At 45.9% G+C, this 24336-nt stretch overlaps 1 protein-coding gene across 7 annotated transcripts in view; it reads right to left on the bottom strand.

The window, feature by feature from the left end:
• Positions 1-24336, bottom strand: part of WDR59 (WD repeat domain 59) — a 49608-nt gene that overhangs the window by 4682 nt on the left and 20590 nt on the right. For 5 of the 7 annotated variants that reach the window (XR_005952384.1, XM_041400739.1, XM_041400735.1 and 2 more), the window contains exons 12-23: positions 23572-23704; positions 20409-20533; positions 19386-19550; positions 18498-18593; positions 16942-17098; positions 15589-15658; positions 15170-15323; positions 5434-5567; positions 3953-4034; positions 1942-2054; positions 800-947; positions 635-707 (exon numbers count right to left, since the gene is read on the bottom strand). Coding sequence is in view for 6 of the 7 variants with exons in the window: in XM_041400739.1 (XP_041256673.1) it covers positions 635-707; positions 800-947; positions 1942-2054; positions 3953-4034; positions 5434-5567; positions 15170-15323; positions 15589-15658; positions 16942-17098; positions 18498-18593; positions 19386-19550; positions 20409-20533; positions 23572-23704 (1450 nt within the window). In the remaining variant the exon portion in view is untranslated. Of the gene's footprint in view, positions 1-634; positions 708-799; positions 948-1941; positions 2055-3952; positions 4035-5433; positions 5568-15169; positions 15324-15588; positions 15659-16941; positions 17099-18497; positions 18594-19385; positions 19551-20408; positions 20534-23571; positions 23705-24336 lie in introns of those variants that run through there. The other 2 variants (XM_041400740.1, XM_041400741.1) reach the window with 2 other exon arrangements.

Raw genomic sequence — 24336 nt, 5'->3', positions numbered from 1 at the left:
CTGCATGCAAGGTACTGCCCTGGGGGCAGGGAGATGACTGCTAATAACTGCTACAATAGATTATTAGCTTCCCTAACCCCCATTCTCTCCTCTTCACCATGTCACACGTGCCTTGATATCACACTGAAAAGTTACAGCTATGGTGCTAACAGGGCTGATGCTGCCCCAGGTCGTGTATATCACTAGGAATCTGCCAAAAGTTTCAACTCTGACACCAGAGCCCCCCTTTGTCACAGTGAAAAACCTCTGTGGATATTCACAGCACCAAGAACCCAGCTTTCCCACTGCTGCATTTCTTTCAGTGAGAGAAGAAAGGCCAGCATTGCTTTTCCCCCAAACACTGTGGAATTAGCCAGCTGATGACATTTTGAGGCCATTTTTGATACTCATTGAATGAAGTATCTACTGAAGTCAGAAGGTGCAGGACTGCAGGAGCCTCAACAGAGATACGGCAAGGCCAGCTCACTTCCAGCCACGAAGTCTCACCATCCTGGCCAAACCCCACAGAGCTGCTTTGGTAGAGCACATCTGCAATCAGCCAGTACTAACTCCCTCTTTTCCCCACCACAGGAGCCATCTAAAACCTTGGCTGGAAGGGTGGGAGATTCCTTTATTTACTAGCCAGGTCTCATACCTATGCTCCAGCCTCCAGTGCCAATCCCAGGATCTGACATGCTGGAACAGGAGCCAGAGGAAGTAAAGCTGGGCTGTTGAGGGGGAAAGGAGAATAAGTCATGTCATCTATGTGAGAGACATTCAAAGATATGCAAGACAAATGGGAAAGAAATGGTGATCGTACGTATCGGCTGTGAGAGGCCAGGTTGGAGGCACGCTGAGGAAAGGGGACACAAGAGTTGGGGCACCCCTGGAGCCTGGACTGGGCTTCAAACACACTGCAGAGCATGGCCAGGGTCTGTACATCATGGAGCTGTGAGTAATGAGCCAGCCTGGGAAATGAAAAGACAGTGTGAGACTGGGCAGCATTCAGTAGCAAAACCATTGAGACTCCAGGGCAGCTAATTTCAAGCCTGTTGCACGCATGGGTTTGGGTGTCATGACTGCCCACAGGAGACATGTGCACTGAGGGACTGGGTTGGCTTTTCTGTCACACCTTTAAGGAGCCAAGTTCTCCTTCTGAAAACGCTCATGCCCTAACTGGTGGGAGAAAGATGGGAGCTCCGGGAATTCAGCAGTACTTGGGCTCTGATGTTAGACTCACTCCCAGCCACAAGATCTTTTTGACAAAGCCCTCTGAGTGCACGTGTCCTGCACTTGGATCACAAGGCAAAAGGCTGCTGCAGGTTTTCTAGAAGGCTAGGAAGTTTCCAGTTTGCTCTGAAGGCTGAGAGTGATAAAGAACAACCTGTGCCGTGCTCCTACTGCTGCCATGCAGCAGGAGAAAGCAACAGTATGGAAAGCACAGCACACAAATCCTGCACTTCCAAACAGCATGGATTGACAAATAATATCAGTCACAAATTATGTAACTCCTGAGCAGATTCACCTGGAAAACATTTGTAGCTAACACTTGGCTTTGTGGCCACTGGAACAATTTCCCAATAAAGCTAGATGACAACAGGGAATCTGAAGGTGAAAAGAAGGTGCTGCACCAACAGGCTCATCTAGTGGGGAGCAGGAAACTCAAATCTCCAAGTCAAGCATTGTGGGCATGGAAAGCAGAGCTCCACCTGTGTCTGGCCTATTGCTCAATGCTGGCCAAGGAAGATCTGAGTGATAGGTGGAAGGTCAAGGGCTGCCGCCTGTATGCCAGAAACACATTTGGAGTTTCCCTTTGTGATGCATCACAGGCTTGAGGTGGGCAAAAAATCCATGCTGTGGCACTACCCCAAACCTGAAATGACCCCTTACACATAGATAGTTATGGAGGGCTCTGCTTCAGCCAACCAATCACCAAGCCCTCTCCAGTATTCAGACACGTACAAGGACTCCAGTAATTGACGTCCAAATGGATGTTGTGCCCAAGGTATCTCTAAATCTGGGTCAGACTTCGGTCCAAGACAGAGATCAGTGGCTACCATGGCCAGTGACCAAACCTGGTAGACAGGAAGGAAAAGCAGCAAAGCTACAATTAGGATTAACCACACTCCCAGGGCATAGGTGTGCATAAATTCACACACAGACAGACAGATAATAATGGAGCTTGTCTGGTTGTTTGTTTTTTTTTTTTTTTTCCCCTCTGACAGCAGGGAACAGTTTCGGTCTCTGTGTCACAAATAATGCAGAGAATAACACAAAACCAAAGCTCTCCCTGTTCCACTCACTTTATGTTTGAGTTAAATGCAAAAGCAGAGCAGTCTATAGTCTATTAGTGTATTTTATAGTCACCAGTCTCAAAAGGGTTTAGATTTGATACAGTTCTTGGGTTCAGAGATGTCTGAACCCAAGAACTGGTGGCAGAAAGTTTACTGGTAAGTCATTATTTGCATGAGAAGTATCTTTTCATTAGTGGTATCACTGAGCACTATTCTCCTAATGCAGCCTGGCACAAACAGGACACTGTTTGCTTTTTCTGTTTCAGAAGTTTAACCACTTCACATGAAATTTCTCCTTCATTTATCATCCTCTACTCTGAAAATGGCTCCATCTTGTCAGTCTCTATACCACTGATCTAGGACTATTTTTTTCTGCTGTGCATTTAAAAATGGGACAGTTAGAATATGCCAAGGAAAAGGAAAGCTCCTAGTTTAGCATGAAAAATAAAGCAGGAAAGGAAAAAGAGCAGGGAGCTAAAAAGACAGCAGAAATCAGAGAACTGACAATGTGGACAATAAAGAAAAACCACATGCACCAAGTACAAAGAACAAACACCCAGAAAAAGCAGACCCAAAGCTGCTCCCCATGAAACCAGAGAGAGCAACAGAAGAGAAACTGAAACAAGGACTGGGCTGAGTAAGAGAGTGCACAGAAAGCAAACAGGAAAGACACCACTTCCTACACTGCTACAGAGCACATCAATGTAACTTGCAATTCAAGCCTGTATGTCTGCTGGGAGCTGCACTACAGGCTGGAGTTACAGGGGACAGGGAAAACCAAGCAAGAAACAAAGTTATCTCAGAGAAATCTTGCTGAAGTTACTCCACCCAAACTCTGGTCCAATGTGGACAAACCAGACTGCAAGAGGAAGAACAGACAAGGGGGAACTAGACCTACTTTCTCTCTGCTGGTGTAGCACAACCCACCAAGAAGCAAGAAAACAGCCTGAGTCAGCTTCTGCTTAGATCAGGTAAGCCTATGCATGTTGCCTACCCAGCTCTAGAAAGAACCAAATGCTGAGGAGATGGGCACAGCTCCTGTGGCACTGCCAATTCCCATCCATTTCAGGTGTTCCCATGTCCTGTCAAATGTTCTGCCTGTTGCAATGGACTAATCACAGGGAAAAGCGTGGGCCACAACAGCCATTTTTCTCCTTTTTTTAGCTGAAGGCAAATAGCCAGCTCCATTTTGGGGCCTCTGGGCTCAGGCTCTCTTGGGAGAAGATAGCTGCAGTTAGTACCCAGTGCCAGCAGAATGCTAAACAATGGGAACAATTACATAAGTACGAAAAAAATTATGGATCAAAATGCTGACAGCAGCTAGGCAACTCTGTGCACAGTTACTCCATTTGATGACTCAAAAGCAGGCTGCATTCCTCACTTTGCCTACAGGAATTCCCTGAAAAATGTGTTTCACTCAGTTTGGCAAAGGGCACAAAAGAATCTGTGTGCAGTCCTGGGAAGGAATCTCTCAATTGAGATTGGTCCTTCAAGGAATCTCTCGCCCAGAGTCAGCGAGGTGGGGACCACCTTGGCAGCAGTTCCACATGCCAGGTTCACCACCCAGGGACTCCCTGACAGAGCTGCTGAACCCCAGTGGCCTTGGGGTGCTGGTGACAGCACAAGCCACTGGAGGGTAGCACAGCATTCTGAGGAAGAGGTTGGATTCCATGGCATACCTGTACGAGATCCCTCCGCCCCACAGCCAAGGCTGAGGCAGCATTCTTCTGGCAAGTCTCCTGGATGTTATTCACGTTCAGTCTGAAAAGAAAGGAGGTAACTCAGCTCTGACTGGCACATTACCTACAAAGGTGGGGAGGAATGGGGGAAGGGGGAACACGGCTCTGGCAGCAGTGAGCAGCCCAGACCTCCTGATCAATATGAGCCTCTTTGCATGGCCAGGATCCCATCCCATCCTTCTCTGTCATTCAGGGATCACTGTCATCCTCCTCCCACTATTCATTTTTGCTAATACACCACACATTGAGTTCAACTCCATACTAGCTGGGATTGATTCTAAGCAACACCACTTCCAAGAGGATATTAGACCAAACTTCTGCCAGGGTGTCACGAAGTCCAGAATCATTCTTGTCCCTAAAAGCTGGTGCCATTGGCTACATGGTCCTGTTCCCATTCAGCCCATGAGTCTGCTCTGGCTGACTCAGAGGGAGACAGGGGCATACTGGGAAGAACCAGGCTGGCTGGGGGATAACACACCCACTGAGTGAAGCCTTGACAGGCTGGCAAGGTGGGCTGAGGAAGCCCATGTGTGCTTTTCTGCCTGTCATCAGAAATCTTTCCAATACTTAACTGCTTGAGATTTTTACAGTACATGGAAAAGGGGTCAGGCTGTTTACACAAGATGTCCCAAGAGGAAAGGTCCAACAGGTTTTTCAAAAGAATATCCTTTTTAATAACATAGAAAGGGAGAGAAAGAAGGGTTTTTTTCATCTCTTTCTTTCCTCATAAGAGAAACCTGCTTCTTTCCTGAATGTCCATAGACTGGAAATTCCGTTAAGGACCAGCCAGTATTACCAAAGCTAAGAAAGAAATTCAGGAACAGAGGTTTTGTAACCATGTGATTTAGAAAGTCCGGAAAAAGGAAGCCCTTTATTAAAAAAAACCAAAACCAACAAAAACACAAAAATGCCCACAGAACTCCATCCTTTCTAGTAACACAGAACAACCTGCACAACAAACCTGACATGTACAACCAAGACTCCAAGTGGGAACATATCAAACACTTCTGAAATTAAAAAGCTTTATGAGCTATTAATAGTTTTACAGAATGAAAATGTGCATTTACTGAGATTTTTAAGCCTGTCCATTTAACATGAGATTTGAAAAAGAATTTCTACAGATAATTTCTCTCTTTAGCAAGCGAAAATCAGAACCTGTAAAATTTGCAGTGATGATGTTGATTCAAACTCTGTTGACCACACCTCATCACAAATTTCTTCCCTCACACTTTTCAGATTTACAGGAGACAGGTCACCTCTCACAGGCAGAGGGATACCAAAAAAAGCAGTGAGGCAAGAACAGAGGAAGAAGGTAGAGAAACATTCACGGATCCATGTTGACTGATGCCAGGACTAAAGCACAGCAATGCCAAAGACAGCTACTTTCATTTGGAAAAGGATGACAGCCCACATATACTCACATGTAGAGCTCCCCCAGCAGCTTGTGGACAGGCAGCAAACAGGAAATATCTTGGATAATAACTTTCCCAGCAGCTTTGATGGGTCGGTTGTTGGCATCTGTCCCCTCTCGTTTGCTTTTCCACCTCCTTGATTTCTGCAGAACCAAAGGCAAAGTGTTACCGGGGAAGAGGACAGTAGGCTGGTTGGGACAGGGAACAAAGCACTAGGGTCAGGAATAATGCAAGCAGCACCCAAACCTGCCTTTCAGAAGGCTCTGTGTTACCCTGGAAAATATCCATTATATGCCCAGGAGAACAAGCATCTCCATCTGTAGGAAGTGAAAAGCAGGTCAAGGCAGCGAGCTCAAGGTCAAACTCACTCAAAAAGTACTTTGTGAGTTTCCCCGTGAAAGCCAATAATAGAATAAATCAGCACTGGGATGCCAATCAAACCTGGGCAAGTTTGGCAGGAGGACCATTCAATTCTCATTCTCTGGGAACCCTCTGCAGATAAACCACTGCTGACTTCAGCCAGCGTCAGCACAGAGACATGCTGGAGGCAGCTGCTGCTCGCCCTTTGCCTCAGGGCAAGCCCACAGCTCCAGACCGTCTCCAGGTTTGCCCTCTCAGGGTGAGAACGGCCCTGTTCCGTGCCAGCACAGGGCTCCCACCTCCTGCTTTATCAACAGCTTCAAACAAACAACTGGTAGATGATAAAGCAGGGCCCAAGTTTTCCTAGCAAGGATCCCTAGCTACCATGCTCACAGCTACTTACAGCTGGCTCAGGATGTAAGAGGAGGGAGAAGAAAGGAGAGGAACCAAGAGGAGGGAACAGAAACAAGAAGCCAAGATTCCCAAATACTCCCTGTAACAGATACAGAGGCCATCTTAAAGCCAAGCTACATAAAGCTACCTTGGCTGTGTGAAACACTGTAGAGTATCTGTCTGGTATCCTGGCCTCCTCCAGCTCCTTGCTTTAGGAGAGCGAGGAGGAGGGATGAGAGGATGTGTGGCAGCACAACAGGCAGAAGGCACTGGAGCTCTACTGAAGGAAGTGCTGGCTGCTAGGCAGGGTTGCAATGCTTTGCAATGCTGCTCTCCTATGGTGCCTTCCCTCACTGCCACACAGAGCCAACGGAGCCACACGGAAGCGCCCGGGCATGCTGAGTTAGGGAGGCTCTCCTGGGACACTCATGCTGGGGCTTCCCACACATCTCATCAAAGCAGAACAGCCCCTCTCTCAAGGGGCCAGCAGGGCAGCCCTGTGCTGATGGCTCTGCAAGGCAGACACAGCTTACACAGGCTCACACTGGTGCTCCTAAAGAGCAGACTAGGATACAGGAAAGGCAGGACTTGGATCTGCAAGCAGGATCACCTTTACTGTGGGTGTGAGGCCAGCTCTGGGCCAAATGGCTTTTGACCATGACCAGGCAGTCCTGTGAGGACCTGGGCAGGCTTATCAGACACAAAATGTCCTTAAAAAACTACTCATGACCTTAAGAAATGCCACTGCCTGCCTGGCCCAAGCTTAGGCCAGTGTGCTGAGGAGGTCTTGCCATGCTGAGCATACTACTAACACATGCCACAAGAAGCAAAAAGGGTGAGCTCCTGAAGCTTCTCTGAACACTGCACAACTGAGGATCAGAGGCTCCAGCCTGACAGTCAGTGAAGAAGGCATCTCAGCCTCAAAGGAGCTGAAGGTGGGTTGTTCCAGGGGTGCCAATGTTACATAGCATCACCATTCCCCTGATCTTCTACCACCCCTGAGTAAAGAGGAGCAAAGCTTGCATGGTGCCCAACATTCAGAGGGGTGAAACACTGGTAGAAACAGGGCTGTCAGCATCCAGTGCTCTGGAAAAGCTGACTGACTAGTTCTCTGCCACGTCTATTCAAATCCTCATTCATCCCAGAGGAATCTGCCTGCAGTACTTATCTGTCCCCTGAAGCTGAAGAGCACTACGCAGTGGAAGGTAGCTAGAATGGGGTCAGGTGGGAGACCCACCTCTCTTCAAGGTCCCAAGGACCCACCTCTCTTCCTGGTCCTTCAGCTCCTAATCAAGGCACAGTCTGGAACAGTTCTGCGTCTCTTGACATTGGGCAGGCTAATCCTGTTTTGATAACACTAAAAGGTTAGCTGCCAACCCTATGCTGAAGGATGTGGGCTGTACTACAACAAGGTTCCCAAGTAACAGTGGCACTTGAGTACCTCATTCTGCCTCAGGACAGCAAATGCTGTCTGCCAGGTGTGGTGAGGAGCTGCTGATGCTACCAAAATCAATATGAGTGAAGCTTGGGAAACCCAGCACAATGACATGCCAGGAGGAAAGAGCTCAGGCACTGTCCTGGAAGGGCTACCAGGCTTCTCACAGCAAAAGCTGTTATTTGTGCTGTGTCTGAGTGGGCATTTGAGCCCAGACTTGCAGACACAGAACCACATTCTGCAGGGCTATCAACAAGAGCTTCTGGAGCCTGGTAGGTAATTTGGAGAGCAACTTGCCACCTCCTGGCCATCTGTAAGCCAGCTGCCCCCAGGACTCACAGTCGATGGAGAGCTCCCTCTACCCAGTCTTTGGGAACAGATTCAACCTGCTCCTGCCCCCTGCAAGAGCAGGCTGAAGAAGCCTCCCAACAAGCATTTCAAGACTACAAACATGGACAACACATATCATTTTTCACAGGCAATTGGGTATTTTTCTTTTTTTTTTTTGGGGAGGAGAATGACAACAAATGAAGATGAGAATGAAAAAGAGCTCTCATGAATGGTTTCCACTGTTTGCTTTTAGCATATCACCATAGAAATGGAAACATTAAATATACCAGAACCCCCTGAGAACTTGGACTCAAACCAAAACTGTCCTGTTTTCTTCCTTTTAACTCTGCTTATTTACTGGCAAAAAAGGAAGCTCTATATCTTTACCAGTGCAGCTCCAGGAATGGAATTAGTTGATGGCCACAGGCCCCGTCTGTACTACACTTCCATGCCCACCATTTCCAGCCTCTAAAGCTGTGACAGAAAAAAGTTGTAAAGCTACACGTAGAGTCCCATTAAAAAAGCCTGGGTTTTTTGCAATTCTGGCTTACCTCAGCTACAGCAAGTCAGAGTTAGAAAAAACCCACAATCAGAAGTATGGGAACCATCACAGATGGGGTAAAGTTCATCACCATTTACAGCAGAAGTTCTACTTTGAATCCAGTAATCGCTGGTGTTAATTACAGGAGTAGCTCTCCACCAGGCGGTATTTGAGCACATTTAACAGGGATTACCAGAGACAAAGAAAGCTTTAGGTTGGGTTTGTCTGGCCAAGGTCCACCTCCCTCCCGTTCCACCATTTCTGCCAGGAGCAGCTCCCACTATGGTGTAATCAAAAGCTGTCACCAAGGCTCAGGGGCATTAGGGCACAGCAGAAAACACATCTCTTCCTAGGGGCTGGAGCACAGGTCAGGATGGGGAGCAGGGAACATAACTGTTGGAGCTGAAGCAGGAAACAACATGCACCAAGATAGCTGCTGGCAGCTGAAGGACATAGGCACAGGTCTTCTGCACTGCCCACGACATTTCTAGCTCTTTCTGAAGCCTAGAATCCATGCCAAGGAGATCTGCACCTACCCAGCTGCTCCTCAGTTTAACTAGAGGAAGACACAAAAGAAAATGGCTACAGTGATAAGTAAATTAAGACTCATCAGTTCCTCAGAGCACGAGAAGGAAAGAAACCAGAGCATTTATGGCAATCATGGGTTGGAGGTGACAGCAGGGAACAGCACTGGATAATGACTAAAAAAGCCAGCCTGCACCTGCACTACTATACCCAAGGCTGTAATTTGCTGCAATCTGAGGTGATAACGATGGCAGTAAATGGGTTACATGTAGAAACAGATAGCCCAAGAATAAGCCACCAACTGCTTTGTAGCAACCACCATGATCACTGCATACTCAGCAGCAGGAGTTGCAAAATGCTGCCCGCTTGGAAAGGATGCTGAACACTTGGGTGTGTGTGCCTCTGGATCCTGCTGAGGCAGGCAGTGCTTTAAGCAGGATCCTGAAATGTAAAGTGCCTGTTTCACATCAGCATATGCAAAATTTCAGGGTTTGTGGTATAAACTGGCATTAGTAGGGCAAAGGTAAAGGTTGTGAACAGAAGAGAACAGACTCAATGCCAAGAGATTAAGCTGCAATAAGACATGTACAAAACAGTTAAACCTGCTCAAGTCAGGTTCAAGCTGCTTCTCATTTATTTTTCTAAAATAAAATGCAAAAATTGCTTCCTCCCTGTAGAATCCTATGCTGCTTTATTCTGAACAACTGCCTACAGATTAACTCCCCCGTGTGGCTCATGCAGCACTGCCTGGATTTTCTCTTCAAAATAATTAACATTTACTATTTCCAGCATCTCCCACAGTATCAGGCACCTGCCATAAAGGTGCTAAAAAAAATCCAAGGCCCTTTTGAGTCAAGTGCCCCACAGCAGGAATATTTCTTTATAGCTTCCATCAATCAGTAGTTGGCACCTGCCCTGAAGCATGGGCACTTCAGAAGAGGAGGCTAGAAAGAAAGAGGAATTATTGCTTCTTGTAAACTTGCTGAACTCTTGCTTCCCCAAACACCTTGAGCAATGCTGAGCTTTTCTTCCAGAAGGAAAGCATGTTATTTGCACTAATAACCTATGCCTCTTCTTGTGTATGCCTGTGTCTTCACCTTAGGCACTGCTGCCCCCTTCAGAGAGTCAGTTTAGCCTCTTTCAAAGGTTATCCACAAATACAATCAATCCTTCAAGGCTTGGACTAACCCCTGTAACCCTTTTAAATGTGCATTACTGAAAATTATAACTTAATCACATCACTACTTGCTCTTCCTTCCAGGACAGTGGTAAGGGAATTAAACCACAGCCTTTGTGCTCTGTAATTTACCACACAAGCTGGCAAGTTCATTGCTTGATTGTCTTTCTTTCAGTCTGCCTCCAATTCAAGATAGAACTTCATTTCTTGCCTCTGCTGCTCACAAGGCTCTTTGCAAAAAGCCTTGATGGAGTCAGGTAAATTACTTCTGGTTTCTTTCACCTATTATTTACTAGTACAGTTTTAGAACTCTTGCAATTAGGAAAACTTGATCCTATTATACCAAGTTAAATCAGGTGTTACAGGATTCTGTTTTATTCCCTGCTGTCTTATGAAGAGATAGCATGAAGGGCAGCAGCTGTGAAAAAACAGTTGTTCATGCAGACATTAAGACAAACAGACTTAAAGAGATAATCTTTAAATTGAAATGGAATTTTCTGAGCTTCGTCTATGCTTGGAAGATGAGTGATGAAATAGTAATTGCCCACATGTACAGCACAGCTTGAGCAATCCTGAGATCAAGAAGATGATGATAGAATGAATGATGTTGGAGTTTGAGGGACACGTGGACCTGACTATCAGAAAACAACTGTCAAAGCAGACTTGGCAGGGCAGGTGCCAGGAGGAGGGAGTACCTGCCAAGGTGGCTGAAGTGGCTGAAGTTGCCACTCCAAATAAATGCAGTGGTGCAACTCCAAGGGCTGGGAGAAGATCACAAGTTAAGAAGAAATTGTATTTTTTGATCCAGGAAATAAGACTGTGTGATAGATTGCACTGAGAAGTGGCAGTTCATTTTAATGAGATGACAGATTGTTGTCAGAAGCTCAACCAGTTTGCTTCTTCCACAGCTCTTAAGTGATCTTGTCTCCCTCTCCAGCAAGGCTTTGTCTTTTCAGAAATTAGGTGCTCTAATGTCAGTCTCATCAATTGGTAGATGATGTATAATAACCACTCAGCTCCTCTACAGTGCACTCTGTATCTAAGAGGTCAATCTCTTCTTACACTTCAAATTACCCCTTGGCATCCTTTCCTGACCGCAATGCCAGGTGAAACAGGCATCTTGTAGGTCAGTAATTGCTCCTTGCAAACTACTGTCTGCTCCTGCCCACTTACACCTTCATCTGCTCTTGTGAAGCCCTAGGCCCTGCGTGGAGTGCGAGTCCCCCAGCTCTGTGCAGGTTACTCAAAGGCAGGCAGGTGGCATTTTATTCTTGGGCCCTTGGGCAGAAGACAGGGTCATATCAAGGACAGTATTAGCACAGCACACAGTACCGGGAAGTCGTTAATTGCTTGTATGGACCAACGCCGCCGGGCAGAGCGAGGAGACATCTGTACGCGAAAACATTATACCCAGGAAAAGGGAAGAAAGACACCAAGAAAATTAAAGACAAAGGTAAATAAACTGAAATGAAAAGTGCCCTGAACCAGCAGAGTAAAAGATACTGTTCCCAATGGCCCTGGTACACAACGAACAGTTGCAAACCACAATCCCCACTTTCACCCTCACACAATCGTACACAGCGCTACCCATGGCTCTGCAGAGCAAGGGCTGCTGTGTCCGTGCCCAACATCAGCCTCTAGGGAAGACTTTGGCAAACACAAAGCTGAATAAAGTCTTCCATGTGGATTTGTATTACTGCAAGAAGCACTGAGCTGCTTCATGTGACCTTGTTCATACCATGAATTGAGCAGAGGACAACACCTAAGTGCCCCACACGCCTAAACTCCGAAGTTTTACTCCTCTTGCCTGAAGAGGAAGGCAGCTAAGTGTAAACTGCATCAATTTTAATACAGCTATTCAGTGCCATGGCACAGATATCTGCAGGAAGCTAAATAGACACTCCTGCTTACTCAGATTCCCTTTAACATCCAGCATCCTCCAGAACTTCATTCACTGGAACCTGCTGTAACTGTTCACTTTCACTTTAAACAATAAAAAACCATATGTCAGGATATTAGAAGGGATGTAGAGACACTGCTACTTGGCAGGGCCATGTGGGTATTTTCATAATGGGTTGAGAAACTCATTCAGATTGAGTGAGTAATCAAATTCACTGACTGACTATGCCACATAGCTCCAAAGTAGGCTTTCATTAGGAACTTGATTGCAGTAGGTGCTCAACACAGTATTACAGCAACAGCAAATGGAATCTTTCAAAGCACATTAGTGTACACTCACTTGAAAAAAATTTTTGTGTACAGATCTCTAAGAGTCAACACAATAAAAGGGGATATTTGGGTCAGGTACAATGTACTTTGCATCTGTTTTCAGTTGATGATAGACAGTGAGGACCATCAACCATGCCTTCAGCCTCTACATCCCTTTGCATCTCACTGCTGGGAGAGCCCTACAGCCAGGAAGCCAAGGCTGGCTGCAGGGCCCCATGGAAAAAGAGAGGAGAAGGCTGCAGCCATGTGCTACAGGTTCCTCCAGCAGGCCTCATAGAGAAGGAGAAAAGGGTTAGTTGAAAGAAATTCAGTATAGTGGAAAACCAGCAAAACTAAGCTCAGTTCCCTGGTGGGAAGCATAAGGACACCCCTGTCACCACACCCAGGTACAGCAAGGCTGAGCAGTCCCCAGGTCCCCGCTGGCATGACCCTCTAATTGCAGGAGAGAAAAAGAACTCCATGGCACCTTCTTTAAGAGACACTCAGGTTCAAAACACTGACATTGCCATGGTACAGATAAAGCTCCTCCTTTCTGCTGACTACTGCTCTTCAGTGGGGTTTTTTTCAGGAGTGAAAAAGAGGGAGGAAGAAAGGAGGAGTGTGCATGTGTGAATAAAAAGTGAGAAAGATCTATATATATATATATGTGTGTGTGTGTGTGTGTGTATGCATATATATATATATATATATACATGTATTTAAATGAGCACAGAAAGGCTCAGTGCCAGATTTAGTTTCATTTTGGCTTACTAAGGAGCTCTCTGCTGGAATCAGCAGCTCCCCTGCCTTTATGGGAACATGACATCTTTCCTGTCTAGCAATGGACAAATTCCATTTGTTTGCTAATGATAGTGGATGCCAGTGGTTGCTACACTGGATTTAAATACTTGGTTATGACTGATAAATTCAGTTTTGGGGATGAATTTTTCTGATACCACAGTTTAATGCACAACTTTTATTTAATGCAAACATAAAATCCAAGCTTCAGAGCAAGGAGTTAACTAAACTCAGACTCTGGGCTTTTTAAAAACATCACAATGAAATAACAAAAATATGTAGCATTGATCTAACAGAGGCCATGACATCAACTCCTGAAGAATCAGAAAACCTTTGCTGAAGGGAGACACAGGCTTTTGGGTTTTTTTTTTTTTTTTTAAATACTATTTTATCTGCAAGAACATTTGAACCAGCTCCCTGCTAAGGTCCTTACATTTATTCCAGCATGCGAGGAGATAGCTCGGCAGGGGAAGGGGAACACAGGAATTTCCCTTGGCTTTCAGCAGACATGGCTGCACACATGCTTGTTCTCCTGAATTCTTTTACCCTGTGACAATAATCTTCTTGCCATCAATATAAGGGCTGGGGAGACAGGTCACATGAAATTGCAACAAGCTGGTTCCACATGTTATTTTTAGCCTTGTCTGTCATCTTAGAGAGGCTGTGTGCTGGGGACAAGCCTGCTGCAGAGGACAGAGGTAGCTCTTTAAATAAACTCTCCCACAAAGGCTAGGACAGGCTATAGTTCTATTCTATAATTCCAGGCAGCACCATTTTTTCTTTTAATCAAAAAAAAAAAAAAAGCTTGCATGGGGAAAAAAAAAAAAAACAAAAAACAAAAAACAGGATGGGAACTCAGAGTCTTCTGGGGTCTGTAGGGAAGCAGAACTTGCACTGGGGACAGGGGCTCTCCTGCAGCTGGGAGGTGTAATGACATCATGTAAGCAGGACACAGCCCCAGAGACAGGGTTGGCTGTCACACCCAGCACCACCAGAAAAACAAGACTTGTCTCAGTGCCCAGGAAGGATGGGTGTTCAAGGCTTTGACTTCTTCTGCTCCTGGGACACAAATTCCCAAACTCTTCTGCCAGCAGAGTGCAGACAGCTTTTAGCTTTCCCTGGGTTACCTGGAATCTCTTCACTGCTGCAACAGGTTCATGTCCTCTGCAGGGACAGCGAACAAACTACTCAATGCCCCAAATTCTGAGGCTCCCAGTGGAAGCTTACTGCATTTTTGCAAGCCATTTCACCCCCTGCTGAAGCACAGTTTGTTTCTAACAATCTGCTAGGCTTACTGCTCCCACAGCATCTGATCCAGGCACAGCAGCCCTCATACCTGCTTTACAACTACCCTGTGGCCATCCTACAATTACAACAGGTCTTTCCCACCACCCACCATGTCCCAGAAGGAAACAATCCCACTCTTCTCCAAAGCCTCATAAACAGGAACAGCAAAACCTGCACCTAAACCAGAATTATGTGGATTGGAAGGTCTTCAGAGAATCATGTAGAAATTATTTTTGTTTAATAAAAAAGAGACACCTGAAATAGAAACAACCAACCACATCCCATAGTCCAGGAGAGGTTGGCAGTAAGCTGCAGAGAGACACAACCCTCTGCAGTTATATGTATCAGGGAGTACCCAGAACAGCAAGAGCTGCCTACATGTACCTATCTGTAGACTACAACTTCTTAAAGGGTGAAATTTTAACCCTACACAATGCAAAGAGAGGCAGCATAATGTACTGAAGGGAACTGTGATGGTCAGCACACAGAAACATCAAAATAAGCAGGTCAAATGCTAGAGAGGATGAGTAAAGAAGTTACTAATAGCAGATAAATCCACTTGACAGAGTTGCCTGTAAAAAGATGTCTTTTTGAGAGAAATACAAAGCTTCTGTTATAGCAATGCTAAATGAAAGGAAAACAGATCATGAGAGCTGAAGTGTTGGGAACAGTGTTTTGGTGTGGTACTTACCCTTTCTTTGTAGTAGAAGGAGCTAATGGAGACCTGCTCCTTCTCACTGCGTGTTGGGCTCCCACTGTACAAGCGCAGGTTGCCCGGAGTCTCCGTGCGGATCTTCATTGGAGTAATGAGGCCACTGTGGTACGCTGATAAAGCTGACAGAGACCTGGAAGAAAGGGAATGCACTTCCAGGGCCTTTTCCTACCAAAACGTCCTGCAGCTCACACTGACATCTCCACCAACCCAAGCTGCCAGCAATGGTGCCACTGTCTGGAAAGAAGTCTCTGCTGAGAGAGGTGTAAGGGCCCAGGCACTCTGCACTGAGGGCACAGCTAACACTGGAGGGGACTAGCTCCAATGAAGGACCTGGTGTTTTCCTGCTTTCCTGCCCATGACAGCAGCACACCTCAAACTCCACACAGGGCACTCACCTGGGTGTGGGCTCCATCGGGGACACGGCGCGGTGCATGGTCATGGGTCTCGTGAAGTACACCAGGTACCCTGAAGAGACAGGACACGGCACAAAGATCATGCAACAAGGAGGAGATTACTCAGGGGTGGTTCAGTTCAAATGACCAGATTTCCCTGTGTATCAGAGGCAAGGGGCTTGGTTTTTATCCACCACCCTTAGTAATTATAAACTAAAAGCAGACTTTCTCTCAACGCAAATCAACTCCCTGCAAATCCACCACAAAGCATGGGGGTTTTGAGATGTTTCTCTCAAAAACACAATTTCAAGCGGCTTATAGCTATTAGAGAAAAGACAGGAAAAGGAGCAAATGTATGCTCATGTTTTAACTCTCTATCAGAACTTGCCAAGCACTGTCACTCCAGAGGTAAGTGAGGTGATGTTTGGCAATGAAGAGAAACCACTGCAGCCTGTACAACTCTCTTCCTCAAGAGGAGAGCCCCAGACATCTGAAGCCAACTCCAAGACATTCTCTCATAAGCCTTATCCCATTTGTTAGCCTCTCAAGTGTCTTCAGCCACCTACTCTTGCCAGCATTTCAGGATTTAGCAGGCTTTACTGGGCCTATTCAATGCAATATTATTCTGTTTTACTTTTACTTGGAATTCAGGGAGGCCTGTATGGAAAGCAGCTTTCAAAACATGCTCACATGAGGATGCAGTCAGGTCCAGAGAAGGCATGTGTGCATCTGAAACAGCTCAGTGAAACTTAACAGCTCTTACTCAGATCTTAACCTGGTTTTTAATGAACTTTACCCTCTATGTGGTCTCCTGGAAACCTGGATGTGATTGTACCCCATCTCCCATTTAGGGGAAGTTTCTTAATGACCTTGGGAAAGCTATTTTGGACAAGTGGAAGAGTGTAGAATGAGAAGAGAGTGGTTAGTAATACGAATATGGTTTCAGCAAGGTGTAAATTCAACCCCAAATCACAGGAATTTTGTGAAGACTGAGTGCCAGAATACACCCAGTAATGTGATGCTGGTAGCAGAGAACTAGGCAAGGAAAACAGCTATTCCCAGTGTTCTATAAAAAGACATCTGTCAATGCCTCTGGCATGCCACAAGCCAAAGGTTATCTCTTCAGCTAGTCCTGCATTTCCAAATCCTAAAGCCCCACATGCAACCCCCACTGCTAACAGTTGCTAACCAGTCTCATCTCTAAATTTACCACAGTATCACTACTTTAACACCATTCCTTACCCCTTGCATGGCAATAACCAAAGCCTCATCTTGTTAAGAGGCAAGTGTTCCCCAAGACCTCTAAAAGGACCATTCCCCAGGTACCAGTTTTAATGTATCAGTGACAGGGCTGACCTGCACCACAGAATCTGGCTCCAGAGGTCCGCGGAAAGGGAATGTTGGAGTCCTGGTAGGAGCCATAGGCATTGGAGACCCGGGCGAACGTGGGCAAGGGGGGTGTTACGGAGTTGGACAGAGCGTAGGGATTGCTGGACGTGCTGTCCTCTTGGTTCTGAAACAGAAGTTACCTAAGGTCACACTCCTGCTGCCACAGGAGAGGAATCCAGCCAGATTGGACGTGGCAGTGCCAAGCAGCCTCACAGGAGGTGCTCATTCTATGAGCCAGAACAGACCAAGCTCAGAGCACAATTACTGCTTCAACTGCAGAGGCACTTGCAGGCACATTTGCCTTTGAGGAAGAAGCTTCTCTGGCTGCCTGTCCAGAGACTTCTCTCCCACCATAACCATGCTGAAATGCAGAGCTTAACTTGGGGAGGAACAGGAGGAAACTATACAGAAAATCTGACCTTCAAACTCTGGACATGATGCTCAAGGCAGCTAGCTGAGCTGGACATGATACCTCAATGATGCACAAAATCTCCTTAAGTGGGAATACCACACAACTGTGGGGTGTCAAACACAGGCTGGGAGTCTTCAAATGAGGAAGGTGGGTGGAGTGAATTACTGGGGAACCTCAGGACTACCCACAGGAATTTTGGCCGAAATCTGCATTTATTTGGATAAAGAATACTACAACTTTGGTCTAAAAGAATTCTTTGAAAGCAGTGGTGCCTCAAGTCATCGGATTTCCACACAGCAGAGAAAGTTCCCACTCTTACAATATTACTGCTGAAACCAAGCAGAATAAGTCTTCACATGTAAAAAAAAACCCCAGCCCTTTATTTGTTATGAATAAACAAAACCTCTGAGAAAAGAAACCCGAGGAGACTCTCCAATCTTTTCCTGAATGCTAAAAACACCCACTCCAGTACACTTCACCCACACAAAGACCTAATACCTGACACTGGGATGCTGAGTAGGTATCACAGATCTCGCAGCTAAGAGCAGAGTGTGACTTGGATTTATCTGCAGTATCATCCCTACAAAACCTCAGCAGAAGGCTGCAGAAAAAAACAGATTTTCACAGTTTGGGTTTTTTTCAGGGAAGAAAACAAAAACCCTAGAATAGGACTAGAAGGATCTTTGACTTTGAACTGAGGAGGTGAAGACATCTGCCACTGCCTTTCAGACAAGAATGACTCCATCAACAATCTGAGGCCTCCTACCTTCTCTCACAGATGATAACCATGCCCTGGCAGTCAGTGAAATATATTCTGAGCTGGGAAGCTACCACACCACTAAGATTCTCCAATCTCCAGTCACTCCTGGTAACCTGGATATCAGAGTTCCCCAAAGCAAACCTTCAGGGCCGCATTTGTAGAAAACAAAACACATCTAATCATCTGCCCCGCTGTCTTCAACATTAACCAGAAGTGCTCACACAAATGTAATGGCCAGTCACAGGGGTCTATTTACACATCTAACGAGGCCAGACTCTCACTGCGGAGTCAGAAGTGTGGGACATGGGAAAAGACGACAAACTAGGGCAGAGAGCCCACACAGTTCCGTACCACGACAGACTCCAGCCAGGAGACCAGCTGACGCAGGCAAGGCTCCAGGCAGCTCTGGTTCCGCTTCACTTTCTGCAGGGAAGTGTCTTTCAGTATCTGGAATACACACAAGACACAGCTTTGTTCACAGTTACCTCCACACTTTGCCTACATCCTTTTTGTCTGCAGAGCAGCTTACATGCTAGGACCTGAAGAGGTCACAGACATCCCCTAACATCCACTGCAGCCACTGGTGTGCTGTCTGCTCTGAGGAATGGCTGTCTGCTTTGATCAGAGCACTGAGGTTCACCTAGAAGCACACTGAGCCAGGATTTAGGCTTCAATATTACTGCAGCCCATATGTTTCATACCAGTTTGAGGCAAACTGGATCAGGTTTTTTCAAGAAGAAACCCAAACTGATCCATCAATGTGTTGCTGGGGAAAGGATTTCATTAGCAATAGGATTTGCTATAGCAGATGATCAAACACCTTGTCTGAATTAGCAGGGCCTGTGTAAAAAAACCCCCTCATTTTTAAAGCAGCTTGTGTAGTAGAGCAGTAAGCAACATCCTAGCTCAAAAATAGTATCATGCTGCAGCTGGATGCTTAGCTGGTCATTTTGTCTATTACTGGGATGAGGGCAACTGCATGATAAGGATGTTAGGGATCCTCAGGCAATACACATCACACTGGAACACAGCAGCAATAAAGAAGCAGTGGAAAAAGGCAAACACTGGGCTGCAGCACCAACAAAAACTTCATCCTATGGGCTTCACAATTTACCAGTTCAACATGACCTGTGGTATGTCTTCATCAAAGCCTGATGTTTAGTTATATCTCAAAAATCCAGACGTCAAGTATCCATCATTTGTACATTTTATAAAGACACTCTCTTACTCCTTACACACCTTCAGCAGCTTTGCCTTCATGGAAGCTGTGATGGAGGTTGGGTTGATGAACTGGAAGGACGGTGCAGCATTATTGGGATACTGGACAGGGAACATCACCAGCATCCTGACTCTGTGGTTGCCACAGTGCACCGATACCGTACAGCTGCGACTCACTGCATCCATCTGTGAGGAAGAGCATTGGTTTTTAGTTAGATCTCCCAGGACTTTTACATTTATAGTGGCTTAAATTCATGCTGAGGGACTGATTCCTCTGCATATAAGAAGAAGTCATGCTGTTCTCAAAGGCAGAGAATACAGTGACAGCAAAAAGCCCCAGGCAGACGGGGACAGGCTCAGCTCGCACCAGCAGACTGACATTCCAGCATCCAGAGACTGTGGCCAGCCCAGGCAGCACCAAGAAAAGGGCTCTGCTCCCAACAGCCACTGCACCCCAGCCCACTTCACTTGGCCATGGAGAGCTCCTGGCCCAGAGCAAGAGTAACAGGCACCTTCTAAGATCCTGCACCACTGTCTCAGAAAACTACATCAGGATCACCCATGAGCTGTGAAACCACAGGGGTGGGGAAAGGAGACAGGCAGCTGCCTCCAGCCTCCCAGCCCAGTTCAGTGCTGTGCCTCCAGTCAGCTTCCAAGCACAGAGGAGAGTCTGGAGTGCAAGGAAGGGGGCAATTGAGGGACAGAGCTCAGCACAGGGAGGGCTCAGCACATGGGATTCAGAACCAGCTGAAATGAGATCAACTCCATGGAACAAGTTACCTTCCACTCCACAGTCTAGGCAGAGAAGAAAACACCATCCAGTCCTCTCAAGATCAGCCAGCGTACTTGCTGTGCTGAAACATTTCTCTCACACCACTGTCTGGGATTATCCTCTTTCTTACTACCCCTGGCCAAGAGCATCTCAAAATAAAACTTGTTTACAGAGAGCAGTCACTGCAGCAAAGAAGATTCCCCTCTAAAGGCTCCAATAAGCCAGCCTGCCCACATCCCCTCCTAACAAGCCAGCAAAAGGAAGCTCTGTACCTCCACATTGACATTTCGGATCTGCACATTGATCAGTGAAAACTCCTGCTGCAGTGTTTGAGGCAGCCCCAGTTGGTCCGTTTTCTTTCCCACCAGGGGGTCATTCAGGAAATCTTCTTTTAAGGCTGACAGGAAAGATGGAAAACAAGTTGAGACAAGCTGTAACAGGCAGAATACTTCACATAATGTCAGGAGGCAGCCAAGGTAGCAGGTTTTCCTCTGCTTTTCTGACACATGGAGTTATGAGTTTTATCTGGCAAAGACCTGTGAGCTGGATGGTCTCAGTTGTTTGGAGGCAAATTTCTGACCCTTCTCTTCAAAAAACCAAAGCTGTCTGCACACAGGGTTCCCAGGAAGGTTACAGAACCTACCTGTACTTTGTACAGTCCTAAATGGTCCATTCTTCTCATGTGAAACCCTTTTTCCTCCCTACATAGTGCTGCTAGAGTCATGATTGGCTGAACTGGAGCATCCCAGTTCAGCAAGAAAGAACTGAAGCCCTAGCAGTCTCCAGGAGGAGCTCTGGTCTTTGGGACTAACACCTCACCATTCCTGACTTTCAGGGAAAGCTTCCAAAGCATAACAATGCTTTGGGAGAGAGCAGGGAGTATTTCTGTTCCTAATATAAGCCTAATTCATTTGCAGCAGCCATTTGCATTTAATGTTGCAAAGGACTCTAGTGCTTTAACAGCCTTTAAAGACTCATCAAAATACTGTGTCTAACTCTCCAGTTCCAGCGTTTTTTAGGAGGACAATAACCCCTGAAGGCCAGAACGCATTTAAACAGCCAGGCAAGCGCTGCAGGACACAAAGAATTAAGTTAACAAACTTCACTGAGTTTGAGAAGAATTGGTCTCTGCCTGTAGTTGTGCCTGGCTTCTTGCTGTGTAGCTCCACAAGGGCGTTCTGCTGTAGCACCACTTCTTAAGAAGGCCAAATATATTTTATTATGATGGTTCCAAGGACAGAAGGGAAGTCCTGATTTTTCACCTGTCATTCTCACACTTGCAATATCACATTGCACAGACTATTCCCAGCAAAAACAAACAAATGAAAAGAAATGCAAAAAGTTGACCTTTTACAGGCATTTGCCTAGAAGTTACTGACTTTGGTGCAGGGACAAATATCTGGTATTACCACTACTCAAAGGGTTGCTGGATTTGGATAGGTAGGATGCTCAGCCAATCATTCTTGTTTGCAATTCTATTACAGCACTTAGATATATTCCAGAAAAGGGAGCTGAAAAGGAGATTAAAGGAAGATCAGTGGTTCTCAGGGAAGATAATTATTTCTAGCTCAAGATACCACATAGCTTAATGAAAAGCCATCTCTGAGGTTCCCAGTATGGGCAATACCCTCCCTTTGTCTTCTCCTCCCATTCCCTTCCAATTAGTTTTTAATCCTCCAAACCCACGTGTTTGTAGAGATTTCTAAAGCTCCTCCACAAGCAGTAGCAAGAGCTGTGCAGCAAAGGCACAGCTGGGGCTCTCTCGTTCACCTGCAGAGCGCTGATCTCTTCAAAAGATCCCCCAAAGTGCTTTACTAATGTAACATGGAGGATTTGTCTGCAGCAGAAATGCAGCTACCCCCAGGGTGAAACATCAACAGTCCACAAAAGCTTTTTGGCTAGAAAGAACTGAAATCCTACCTAGGGATTTGCTTGTGCTTTAATCCTGCAGTCGTGTTATTTGCAGCAAAATCTACCCTACTACAGAAAAGCCATATTCATTCCCTTTGGCCATGGGGAAAACCATAACAGTCTGAACCAAAGAAGAAACCACATGGAAAACAGACCCACACAGCAACCACACAGGATGTTTGGATGTGCATCATCAGGGACAGTGGAAGAGTTAACTCTCATTTGTGGAAAAAAGAGAGGTCAGGCAGCCAGAAGGAGGATGCTGCCAGCTGGAGCAAGAGAGGTTGTGCTGCCTGAGAAGTACTGCTCATGGGGAGCACAGGTATCTGGGGCTTTTTCTATCATCTTATAAAACCCTGACATAGACAGAAGTTCTAATGTCTTTCAGAAACTTGTTCTGTTGCCACACAGGACAGGAGGCAGAGAGGAACTTCATTGGCAATTGCAGAGCAAGAAACTTCCAGTTAGGAAGAGATGCGTTCACTAAGGGACCTCACAACTGATCCTTTATTCAAAAGCCACTTTCTCCCCTTCTCTGCAGTTTACTGGCAAGCTAAAGGAAGAATCAAATTGCTCCCCCATAAACCCATCACATGTGGATCCATTGTGGCACAGATGCAACACTGAAAGGAGCTGTGAATTTAAACCCAAACTGATATAAAGGCATTGGTGCACCGAATTCTTCCTCAGTGTAGCTGCAGAAATCCTTTTAGATACCTTTTTTCCATGCACATCACCATGTGATGCTATAACCTCTTCTTGTACTTACACTGCTCAAACACTAACCCTGAGTGTTTAACCTGGCCAGAGCCTTAACCACACTAAGCCTCCTTCATGCTCCTTCCTTGCATGCCTTCTTTTCTGTAGGGACAAACTTTCTGTCAAAGTGTCTCCCATCCATCCCTCAGTATATCAGAAGCCAGAGATACTATCCATCCCCCCTCTTCTCTGTCAGAGCTCAGTTACCTTCTGTCAATACATGACCAAAAATTCATGACCTGTCTCTGTATCTACTTGTGGTGAAGGCACCAGCAAACACCTCCTTGTTAGATCAGTTACATAGTGACCCCAGCAGAAATGTTTAGGTACCAGGTGTGATGTAAGCAGCTTGTGTCAGAGTGCCTCACTCACACACTCCCTCTTCTGAAGGCTCATCTCTCAGCTTAAACTAATCTATCTTGTTAAAAGGCAGAATTATTTTCTGATTGCCTTACCTTTGGCAACAAGCCACAACTACAATCTAAAGAGCATGCAATTAAATGAAAATCATGACAAGGAAGAGCTTCATTTTACAGCTAGAAACTTTGTGTTAGAAGAGAAAAAACTTGGGAATACCATCCTGAGGAACCCCTAGTGTTTTTCCTCCTCCCTGATGAGGAATCCATTAACCTTTGAAAAAGTGGCAGGTTGTGCTTTGTCTATACATCTTTGGCAGGCTGTGCTTTGTCTTTATCCCAAGATGTATCTTCTTCCCAACCCAAAGATGCTGGTGTTTGAGGTTCCGCAAGCCATCACTTCTCTCACCTTCCTCATCCCCATGTCCAGAGTTATGCTGGGGCTCCGTGTCCTGGGGGTGAAGGGTCTTGTCTGGCTCTGGCAGATGAGAAATCCCATCAATGAGGTCCTCAACTCCATCCAGGATATCATTAGCACAGAGCTGAAAAGAACAAACACACCCACGTGCTGCACAACAGAATCCAAGTTGTGGGAAGAGCCACCACTGAACTCACTTCTTCAGACAGATGGATTTGCAAGGTGGGTCTATCCACGCAACAGTCATGACTAAGACTGCATTGTTCCTGTGACAAAGACAGGTCATCTTTCACCTTCCAGCACTCTCAACTCTGGTACCTCAGACAGCCTGGCCAAATCTCCTGCTCACTTAAAAAGCCACTTAATTGACAGGGCCAGTCTAAGAAACAGAGGTTTACCTTTAGTGAAAACTAAAACTGATATTACTTCAATTACTTGAATTAATTTGTTAAAACATGTTTAATTTTTAGATCAAATTTAATAGCAGCACACTTTCTGCATTTGATATTTACACTCCAGTAGGATCTAGAAACCCAGGTACATACATGGCGTCCTATTGTTCTAGGTCCTGTATCAAAATGAGACTATAAAACCCTGAATTTGAAATTCAGCACAAGAAAACTGGGAAGATGAAGGGAAGAGAAAGGATAACGGTGTGATGTAGCAAATTACAGCATTGGTCACCAGCAACATGCCATCATGTGCATAGTTTGATCCAGACAAAGACAAGGACAAAAGAGTGGGAGCCAGTAGAGG

Source organism: Onychostruthus taczanowskii, unplaced genomic scaffold (genome assembly GCF_017590055.1).
Source record: "Onychostruthus taczanowskii isolate IOZ18803 unplaced genomic scaffold, ASM1759005v1 scaffold18, whole genome shotgun sequence".
Classification (NCBI taxonomy): Eukaryota; Metazoa; Chordata; class Aves; order Passeriformes; family Passeridae; genus Onychostruthus; species Onychostruthus taczanowskii.
The sequence above is the reverse complement of the archived record's forward strand: the minus strand, read 5'-3'. Positions and strand labels throughout refer to the sequence as shown.